This window comes from Salvelinus alpinus, chromosome 2 (assembly GCF_045679555.1).
Source record: "Salvelinus alpinus chromosome 2, SLU_Salpinus.1, whole genome shotgun sequence".
Taxonomy (NCBI): Eukaryota; Metazoa; Chordata; class Actinopteri; order Salmoniformes; family Salmonidae; genus Salvelinus; species Salvelinus alpinus.
The window spans coordinates 86231126-86242504 of record NC_092087.1 but is presented as its reverse complement, the minus strand read 5'-3'; the positions used below and the strand labels follow the sequence as shown (position 1 = coordinate 86242504).

The 11379-nt window shown below is 42.7% G+C and overlaps 1 protein-coding gene and 1 long non-coding RNA gene across 2 annotated transcripts; one reads left to right on the top strand and one right to left on the bottom strand.

Annotated features, from left to right (window-relative positions):
• Positions 1 to 2595: 2595 nt before the first annotated feature.
• On the bottom strand, positions 2596 to 3595 carry LOC139551294 (uncharacterized). The gene is made up of 2 exons (XR_011670240.1): positions 3232 to 3595; positions 2596 to 2830 (listed from the first exon to the last, which is right to left on the bottom strand). It is a non-coding gene; the product is annotated as an uncharacterized lncRNA (long non-coding RNA).
• A 4311-nt stretch (positions 3596 to 7906) lies between these two features.
• LOC139568001 (homeobox protein Nkx-2.5-like) lies at positions 7907 to 11153 on the top strand. Its single transcript, XM_071389660.1, has 2 exons — positions 7907 to 8742; positions 9748 to 11153. Exons 1-2 carry the CDS (start codon positions 8271 to 8273, stop codon positions 10380 to 10382), a joined length of 1107 nt encoding a protein of 368 aa, XP_071245761.1. The 5' UTR covers positions 7907 to 8270; the 3' UTR covers positions 10383 to 11153.
• Positions 11154 to 11379: the final 226 nt, after the last annotated feature.

Below are 11379 nucleotides of genomic sequence, written 5' to 3'. Positions count from 1 at the left end.
TTGATTAAATATATATATTTTTCTCATCAATCTACACACAATACCCCATAATGAGAAAGCAAAAACGAAAAAAAAAATTTGGGGGGCAAATTTATAAAAATAAAAAAACAACTGAAATACCTTATTTACATAACTTTTCAGACCCTTTGCTATGAGACCTGAAATTGAGCTCAGGTGCATCCTGTTTCCATTGAACATCCTTAAGTTGTTTCTACAACTTGATTGGAGTCCACCTGTGGTAAATTAAATTGATTGGACATGATTTTGAAAGGCACAAACCTGTCTATATAAGGTCTCACAGTTGACAGTGCATGTCAGAGAAAAAAAACATCTGAGGAAAGGTACCAAAAAATGTCTGCATTTCTTGAAGGTCCCCAAGAACACAGTGGCCTCCATCATTGTTAAATGGAAGAAGTTTGGAAGCACCAAGACTATTCCTAGAGCTGGCCGCCTGGCGAAACTGAGCAATTTGGAAAAGGGCCTTGGTCAGGGAGGTGACCAAGAACCCGATGGTCACTCTGACAGAGCTCCAGAGTTTTCCAGAAGGAAGCCATTCCTCAGTAAAAGGCACGACATCCCGCTTAGAGTTTGCCAAGAGACACATAAAGGACTCTCAGACCATGAGAAACAAGATTCTCTAGTCTGATGAAACCAAGATGAAACTGTTTTGGAAGACTAGTCAGGATCGAGTGAAAGATGAACAAAGCAAAGTACTGAGAGATCCTTGATGAAAAACTGCTCCAGAATGTTCACCTTCCAACAGGACAATGACCCTAAATACACAGCCAAGACAATGCAAGAGTGGCTTCAGGACAAGTCTCTGAATGTCCTTGAGTGGCCCAGCCAGAGCACGGACTTGAACCCGATCAAACATCTCTGGAGAGACCTGAAAATCGATGTGCAGGACGAACCCCATCAAACCTGACAGAACTTGAGATGATCTGCAGAGTAGAATGGGAGAAGCTCCCCAAATACAGGTGTGCCAAGCTTGTAGCGTCATGTGATATTTCAGTTTTTTATTTTTAATAACTTTGCAAAAATATCTAAAAACCTGTTTTTGCTTTGTCATGTAGATTGGTGAGGATGAAAAAAATAACAATTTTATCAATTTTAGAATAAGGCTGTAACGTAACAAAATGTGTAAAAAGTGAAGGGGTCTGAATACTTCCCGAATGCACTGTAGCTTATAAAAATATGCCTGCTTGTCTATAATGCAGTATCTTATGTATGCTTAACGAAAATGTCTACAAATGACACAGCAGGCTGAACAAAAATATGAACGCAACACCAACCCTTGGATTGGTCCCATGATTCATGATCTTAAATAAAAGATCCCAGAAATGTTCCATACACACAAAAACCAGGCCTCACAACCACCGACCATGTGTATGGCCTCCTGTGAGCGATCGGTTTGTTGATGTCAATGTTGTGAACAGAGTGCCCCGTGGTGACGGTGGGGTTATGGTATGGGCAGGCAGGCATAAGCTCTGGTCAAAGAACACAATTGCATGTTATCGATGGCATTTTGAATGCATAGAGGTACCGTGATGAGAGCCTGAGGCCCATTGTCGTGCCATTCATCCACTGCCATCACATCAGGGTTCAGCATGAGGTGGTGGCCATGTCACAAGGATCTGTACACAATTCCTGAAAGCTGAAAATGTCCTGCATACTCACCAGACATGTCACCCATTAAGCACGTTTGGGATGCGCTGGATGGATGTATAAGACAGTGGTTTCCAGATCTTGCCAGTATCCAGCAACTTCGCACAGTCATTGAAGAGGAGTGGGACAACATTCCACAGGCCACAATCAACAGCCTGATCAACTCTATACGACGGAGATGTGTCGCGCTGCATGAGGGACATGGTGGTCACACCAGATACTGACTGGTTTTCTGATCCACACACCTACCTTTTTGCATATCTGTATTCCCAGTCATGTGAAATCCATAGATTCATTTATTTCAACTGATTTCCTTATATGAACTGGAACTCAATAAAATCTTTGAAATTGTTGCATGTGGCGTTTATATATTTTTTGTTCAGTATATATATATATACACCATAACATCACAATTTACCAGACATTGCAATGTTTATAACCTGCAACAAGTGCATATAAATAAGGGGGTTGACATGACAACATTTAAAATGGGCCTAGAGCATCATTTTCTATTATATGAAATACAAATCGTTGCTAAAGCAGAGCTTGTGTGATGAAATAGATTTTAAAAACCCAAGGGTTTATTTCTATCAAAGTATAGAGAATTAAAATGTGAGGTAAGTGTTTCTGATTTTTCTAAGCTATATATAATATAGCGTAAATCTATTATAAGGATAAATATTTGAACGTTATTTTTGGATGCAATAATCACTTTTTTAACTCTATTTTTATGTTGGTGCGTAAAAGTGCGTAAAAGTCAGAAGAATAACCCCTTGTTACGGAAAGGAATAGGAATCAATATATTATTTCACTAAATACTTCCTACAGCAATTGACAAATAAAATAACCATATTTTCGTTGTACAAACAAAAAACAAAATGCCATTCATGAAAATAGAAAGACCTAATAATGAAATTACAGTAGGCCCTATACCAATGTATTATCAAAAGCCGTTTGTTTATTTAATGTACCTTTGGTTATAACACCATACATTTTCATAAACAAATCTTAAATTAAAACGTGTCACTTTGGAAGGAAACTATCTTATGCTTCTTTATCCGAATAAAGAAATAAAGTTAAACCGCCTTGTATAGAAGAACTGCCAACACAACCTGCAGACCAGCCTGTTCAGCCGGTCCTGACTGCGTGACGTAGGGAGAGCCACCTGCAGAAACGATGCAAATGTCCATTAATCAAATCAGCTGACTGGTTATCTGACCACTGTTGTCGTGGTCGCAGCATGCGGCAAGAAAACAGAACCGTTATCGACATACAGTTAGAACAAACATCAACACAGACAGGCCGACATGTTTTGTGATTTTACCATGATATAAACTATTACGGTGTAGTAGGCCTATCAAGTTCATCAGAACACTAATAACAGAAAGTGAGACCACAGCAGCAGAGCAACGTTTTGGCGCAAAGGAAGGACACATTTTTGGAAGCTACAAGATATCAATTGTCGATTGTGAATGTAATTTTTTTACGCATGTAAACATTCCTTATTCATAGACCCTATAGCCATGGTCTGGTCTCCCATTGTGTTTGTTATTGGAGGCATCTTACCTTATGAAAAATAACCTAATTGTCCATAGTCATTGTCCAAAACAAACGAACCGGCCATCCACACGTGCACTCTACTCAGTAACTTTAAGTACAAAGGGCGTGTTTACTTTGAGCCCGGGCCTCCCTTTAACTCTCTCAAACCGGCCATTGCGAGGCCCGAGGAAGAAGACGCTGTCCCAATCTAAACATCGCGAGCGGATGAGATTATCTCTCGTCTCGCTCCCTTCCCTTTTCTCTCCACTATAGGCTTCCCAATGGTTCGAACCGCAACCAAGCATTCGACCCTGGCGCCTATACTTGGCCACAATTGACAGACGACAAGAGGTGTAGCATTTCCTTTTGTTGCCCCCCCTCCACCCCCCCACCCCCTTACCCTCTACCCTTTACCCCCCACTCCTTTCCCAAAAGCCAGGTAAACGCCTAACACTGAAATGTCAGTGAAATCTCATCCCCTCCCGATTTGACACAGAAACAAGTGAAATATATCGAAGAAACATTGTTTGAAACAGCAAAGACCAAAGGCCTGCGACGGGCTATTTTTTTTCCATTTTGATTCATCTTAATACTTTAACACTTAGAACAAGGCGGCCACATACTTTGATACGTGCTATTAAACATATCAAAGAGTTCGGATATATATTAGGCCTTGGCTTATGTGATACATCCCGCCATAAAAGCAACCTCAGCATCCAGAGAGAGAGACTTGGGGAGGTTCGGTGTCCCCTTGTGCTCATGTTTGGATCACGGCCCGGCGCGGAGGAAAGAGACGTCACGTGGCATAATAAGGTGAGAAAATCCGAGGGTTCTGTGTTTTGTCCAACAGCGTTTGATTCTCAACGCTTTTCCGGCTCTCGTCGTTTCTGTTCGGAATCTAAGGCTGCAGTCTATAACGGGGTAATACAATGTTGGGGACTGACTAACCTGTCTACCACTCGATACACCTAAAATAACAGCAGGATAATGAAGAATAAAGGCTAAAAAGGCACAGCCATTTCTGAGCAAATGAATGCAAATAAATATAATCAACGTTAACATATGAGTTTGCCAAAAATAACAACAACGATTACTGTTATGAATATGTGATAAAGGCACAATAGCTCCTGAGTTTGACAGCACAAATTAGTTTTTGCAAACGTTGATTGTGAATAATAATGATAATAATCATCATTATATTTATGATTCACAATCAACGTGTCCAAAAACGAATTTGTGCTGTAGAATTCCAATAAGCCTTCACCTACTAATAACTTGAATTAATAAATCACAATTGTATAAATGGCATGATCATGAGTAGAACGCAGTACAACTCTCTCTGCAATTACTTTTTTAGGCCTAGTTTTATATTCTATCTAAATGACTTTTTATTTTTCGTGAAGGCCTATTTTCATTGAATGTACCCAACAAATAAAATTCAAAAATGATGATCACATTTCGTTCATAGAACAAGCATAGAACAAGCAACAAGAACAAACATGACCATTTAAACAAGGACAGAAGCGTTGCGTTTAAAAAATAGGCATATGAATTTGCACGAGGCTACCAAAATATTCAAACAATAAAAATGTACTTCCGTGCAATTACACTTTCACGCAGTATGATTCATACAGGAGAAACATTTGGCCTAAATGTAAACAACGTTTTAAAAGGCTACAATAAATGTATGTTTTTCGAGATGTTTATTTTTTTTTATATAAGAAGTTAATGGAAAAAAGTTTCAGTCGTTCGTGTAGCTATCGAAAATATATCATCCACTTAACCATCCATCAACAACCCATAGCCTAACCCTTCCGGCGTGAATCTCCTGAGCATGGGGGCAAAACTATGTTCTTGACCTCAGAACGCATCGCGTTACCCAACATTCGTTGGCGTCGTTGGATTTAATGCTTATTTAAACTACATGAACGGACATGGTGACTCGAGCCCCGTCGTCTCGTGGCCAGTCTAAACACAGTCCACCGGTGGCCTTGTTAGGCACTATTTTACGAGCGTCCCGACTTCCACGAGGACATGACCGGTGGCGTTGATATACCACGAATGAGAATGCGCGCCGGCGTGTCTGCGAGCCGTGTAACTAGAATTCATCATCAGACATATATCTGACAATATCCGTCCTCCTCCTCCTCCTCCTCCTCTAGGTCCCTGTCTAGTCAGTGAATCATTGTCATGAGTAGGCCTCTGCAGTCTCTTGCTATGGTTTATGGTTGGGCCTAGCCGGCATCTGTATTAAGTCAGATTTCAGGTCAGATTTCAGATTGCATTTGATTCGACTTTATGGCACAGATATGGTGCACGCACATTTGAACGAAGGAACACGCACACACACACACGCACACACACAAGCAGCAAATGGGTGGACTAATCTGTCTGTCAGAGCTAGCTAATACCATGGCACCTCTCTGCGTTGTGTCTGGTGAGGGAAAACCCTGCCTCGCTGCCATGCATGAAAAAAACGTTACTCAGGCTACAGGAGTGTCTGTGTGAGTGAGGGACCGGTCTAGAACTGAGGGCACAAAGTGACAGCTGTGTGTGTGTGTGTGTGTGTGTGTGTGTGTGTGTGTGTGTGTGTGTGTGTGTGTGTGTGTGTGTGTGTGTGTGTGTGTGTGTGTGTGTGTGTGTGTGTGTGTGTGTGTGTGAAACGGAAAGGGAGTTGATAGGGAGCAGATTGTATTGGCTAAAAACGTCAATCAGTTTTGCTGGAGGAATGTTAATTGCCGCGGATACCCTGCTTATCGTCCCCACGGAGTTATTAATATAGCCGGATAAGAAGGCACAGAGACACCCGCCATGGGCTACTGCTGCAGCTAGCTACTCTTCGCATAGTCTTTTTGTTTACTTATAATGTGTACGATGTGCATGGCATCTTTGGGCTAATGGGCTGCTGCAGCACGGCTAGCTTATAGGCTAGTCTAGGGCTAGGCTACTCATGTTATTCGGTTATTGCCAATGACCTACTGTTCAAATTTGGGAAATTACAATAGTGTTATGTTTGTTATCCTTGATCAAAAATGTAGATCTGTTGTTCCACAGCACTAATTAATGTGGAGGCCGGAGCTGCGTTTTTGCATGCAGCCTGGGGAAGGTCGAACCGTGTACCTGCTGTGACACATCTGCTCTGACATTAAATACAGATGTAGTTTTTTGAATGCAGTAGAGTTGCACCCTTTCCTTTTTGCTTCATGTCATCATTGGTGTATTGTGGAGCATATACACTGAGTGCACAAAACATTAGGAACACCTTGCATCCCCTTTTGCCCTCAGAACATCCTCAATTCGTCGGGACATGGACTCTACATGGTGTCGAAACGTTCCACAGGGATGCTGGCCCATGTTGACTCCAATGCTTCCCACAGTTGCGTCACGTCGGCTGGATCTCCTTTGGGTGGTGGACCATTCTTTATACACACGGGAAACGTTTGAGCGTGAAACACCCAGCAGCGTTGCAGTTCTTGAAACACTCACACCTACTACCCTACCCCGTCCAAAGGTACGTCTTGCCCACTGAATGGCACACACACACAATCCATATTTCAATTGTCTCAAACATTAAAAATCCTTCTTTAACGGGTCTTCTCCCCTTTCATCTGTCTGGTCCCGTGTTGCTCAGTTGATAGAGCAAAGCGTTTACAACGCTAAGGTTGTGAGTTCGATTCCCACCGGGACCAGTAGAAGAAAATAATCAAAAATGTATCCACTCAACACTGTAAGTCACTCTGGATATGAGTGTCAGCTAAATGACTAAAACGTAAACATCTACTCTGATTGAAGTGGATTTAAGAGCTGACATCAATAAGGGATCATAGCGTTCAACTGGCCAGTCTGTCATGGAAAGAGCTTGTGTTCCTAATGTTTCATTTCTACAAGCTACATAGACCTATAAAACCGTACAGACCTAGTCCGTGGTCCGGTTCCCCGCACAAAGATTAAGCCCTAGACTAAAACGCATGTTCAATGTAGATTCTCTATAGAAAGTGTTTGAGTCCAATATCTCTGTGTCCGGGAAACCGGCATGGCTGTATGGAATATGTTGGCCTAGCAGAGGCCGGACACTTGACCTTCACGAAGTGACAGGCATATAGCTTGGCGTTTTCTCCTCGTGCGTTTGCTCGATAGCATGCACAGATTTCTCACTCACGTCCCCAAGACATATAAGGGGATTACGCACGGCAGCACATCCATAACTTGTCATTGACGTACTTCAAAACAATATGTACAGGAACATTTGGAACCGTATAGATGAAGTTCACAAAAAGGGACAATTACTTTATTTTCAGTATTTTATTGTCACAGCGCATGATCAGCTCTGTCTAATTGCCTAGTTTTCGCCATGCGTAAAAGTCATATTTGAATTCCAGTTGATGGCCTATTTTGAAATATATGTATATTTTTTGTCAGGGTGTAGGCTATTTCATGCGCTCGTGGAAAGAGGGAGCGTGCACATGCGTTTTGGTGAGTTTTTTGTCTCTCCATCGTTCTCAAATGTGATTCCGGATCAAGTTATCTTAATAACTCATCCAAAATACCTGAATAAGAATAACACTGATAAATGCGTAAATTAATGGGCAACCTATATGCCTATAGCGTAGACAATGTAGGGAGGGTATTATATATAGGGGGGGGGTTACAATGGAGGCGGGTCACCCTCTTCAATAGCTCCGCTCTCCTCCCCTCCCAACGCGTCCAAATACTTAGCTCGCTCGCGCACTGGCTCCTCTCACCACCTTCCCTTTCTATCTGTTACGTACATCCCGCCCCAGACCCAGACCCAGTGACATCACGGGAAGAGACAAGGGGCTTCGCCCTGCTCCCATCTCCAGTTACAAAAACACACAGGAACTCAATTGTCAAAAGATCGCACCGCACGGCTGGTTTGTCTATAGCCTATGGAGAACCAGGCCACACTTATAGGACTAAACCTTTAACCAAACCTTTGTTTCTTTTCATCAGGGGATGAGTTGGGATATCCAGCCGTTTAGCGCGCGCACCTCCGATTACCGAGCCTCTAAATCAAGTATTATTTAAAACGGGGTATATAGTATCATATGTTACTCAGCGGGTTCCATTTCCTTGATGCGCGCGAGCAGGACCTCGATGGCATGATGCTCCCGAGCCCGCTCACTTCCACGCCGTTCTCAGTCAAGGATATTCTGAAACTCGAACAGCTAGAGCAGCAGCAGCAGAGGCAGCGATCTCAACAGCACCAATCTCGACATCTGGACCCGCAACAGATCCAACACCTGTCCCACACCCAACAACACTTAGTACACCCGGAGTCGACCCAGCAACAGCAGACCCAGTCCCAGCACTTCCAGGCGTCACCGTCCTGTATGCTGGCTTCAGCGGTCGACAGCCCTCCGTTCTCGGACGGGGAAGACAACATGGCTTACCTGAGTTCTCTGGCGGCCCAGGACGGGCATGGAGAGGCCTGTCTGTCCCCGGAGATGTTCGTCCATCCCGGGCTGGGCCACCTGACCGACCCGAAGCTGGAGGTAGACCCGGAGGATCAGGAAAACAGTGAGTTGAATAATAAGATTATTATTATGTATGAACAAAGGGACACAAAGCATCGCTTTGAATAAAATACCTAATATAGCCTCTCAATATACACACTCATGATCATTTGCATCGACAGTATATATAAAACTAGAAAATGTAAGGATAACGCAATAAATTATTGCGGAAGGTGAAAATGTGTCTTAAAAAGTGTCTTGGTTTTAGGCTAAATGTTAGGCGCAGGAGTTTTGAGAGTGTGTTATCATTTCAAAAGACACAAACGAGGCCTGTTATAATTCAACAAAACTACATTTTAATTCCAAATGGTGTCTGGAGAATGTTACGTAATTCAATAATCTCGTCTTTAAATATCAGATTTTTTGAACATTTTACAAATAAAACATTAATTTAGGTATGTAGGAGAATAACTATCTCAACGGGTATAAATATGTTTTCATTGTGCTATTGTCTTTATTCTAAGGGCTGCATAGACTGATAAACTAGTTGAAATTATGACACACAAATGTTATTGGACTATAACTACTTTATAACCAATAGAATAGCATGAATGTTATAACCAATAGAATAGCATGAATGTAAATACGTCTTAAAAATAAACGACAAAGAGTAGGCCTAGCCTGCAACCAAGTGAAAGTAAACATTGTGGAAAAATGGTTGTCTTTGGTTTTGATTTATGGTCAAACCTTTAGACAGTATTTCTCACTATATAGCGCGTTTGTTTCTTTTACTTCATTTATCTAAACTCCTTTATCGTGAAATATACACGTTTTGAATAGTTTGGATTAGACGTTTTACTGTCACGGTTTTCAGAAGGTAGGAATACTGACTGACAAAATAATTACACATTTATGTCAGTAAAACGAAATTAGTAAGCTACACACATTCAAATAAGATACATTATGAAATATATTTCCCAAAATATTTTTATAGGCTACTTTAATAAAACTAAATTGCTATTTTCAGAGTAGCCTACAAAATGTTTATGCTCATCTCTTGACACCACAGAGAGCTGTGGCGTGGTGTCCAAGCCGCTGGAGGGAGAGGACAGCGGCCAGGGGGACTCGGATCGGCCGGCCAAGCAGAGAACCAGACGGAAACCCCGGGTCCTCTTCTCCCAAGCCCAGGTGTTCGAGTTAGAGCGGCGCTTCAAGCAGCAGCGGTACCTGTCCGCTCCTGAACGAGAACACCTGGCGAGCACTCTCAAACTCACCTCCACGCAGGTCAAAATCTGGTTCCAGAACCGACGGTACAAGTGTAAGCGGCAGCGGCAGGACAAGTCCCTGGAGCTGGCGGGACACCACCACCCTCCCCCGCCAAGACGAGTCGCGGTGCCGGTCCTGGTCCGGGATGGGAAGCCCTGTCTGGGCGGGACTCAGAACTACAATGCTCCGTACGGGTCGAACCCCTATAGTTACAACGGATACCCGGCCTACACGTACAACAACCCGGCATACAACAGCAACTACAGCTGTACTTACACCAGTATCCCTACTCTCCCCCCAACCACCTCGGCTAACCCCTTCATGGCCATGAACTTGGGGAACATTGGGGGGCTTAGCGCCTCTCCCCAGCCCCAAACGCACCAAGGGACAGCGGTCACGACATGTCAGGGCTCACTGCAAGGGATCCGGGCCTGGTAGCCCCACTCCGGTTACAGCCCGGATCAAAACAGAGCATTGTTTTACACCCACACCGGTGACATTAATCGAATCCTCTCATGCCGTTTTTTAAAGGGTTCTTCCCCTTTTTAAAATAAAGGGAGTTATTTCTCAGCAGTATTTCGGAAACAGTGTTGTTGTTATGTAGTTATAGGCATTCGTGTCTGCCTGGTGGGGTGGCTGTCGTTGGATTAAGACTGAAAAGGTGCAAATTCAACATGTTTACTCCACTCTCGGTGACGGTCATCAGAAAGAAGCTGTGCGTAACGGTTGAAATGGATTTACGACCAACAATGGTCTCATTTTATTTGAATGACCAACTATCCAGTTAACGTTGGATATATAGGATAGGCCTAATCACGAGACTAGACGTTTGATAATTGTGATATACGGAGTAAGGGTGTTCTAGTTACTTGTAAACATGTGCTTAAAAGGATGTCCGGATTATTCAACAGTGATGGCCTGTAGGTGGATTTCCCAATCTACTATTCTCAACGATTTGTTTGATATTTCTAATGTTTCTTTAGCCATGATGACATGACAAGTGAGAGAGAGTGTTTGATTGTTTTCAAGCTTATGTAATGCATTGGCATTTATTTGATTTATTCCATTTTCTAATTTAAAAAATCCTGGAATGGCAGAAATTGAAATGGGCTGTAATCCAACCTTGGGCTCTGAACACAACCAAGACAATTTGATAAAATCTCATAACTTGCTTTCGAAAACGAATAAATTCCATATTTTGCTACTTTGTGCAAGCTTTCCACGGTCCATTACATTCTTTGTGAGGCTCTTGAGAGTTTTCTATGGTGGGATCCTAATTCTCCCAGTGTGCGTGTGGGTGTGCGTGAGTGTGTGTGAGAGAGAGAGAGCGAGCGAGAGAGATGGATAGGCTAACTTCCCGTTATCTACAAGTTGTTCTAATTTGTCAAGATGTCTGATATTATTGAAATATCACCTGCTTTTCGATGTGCCTTTA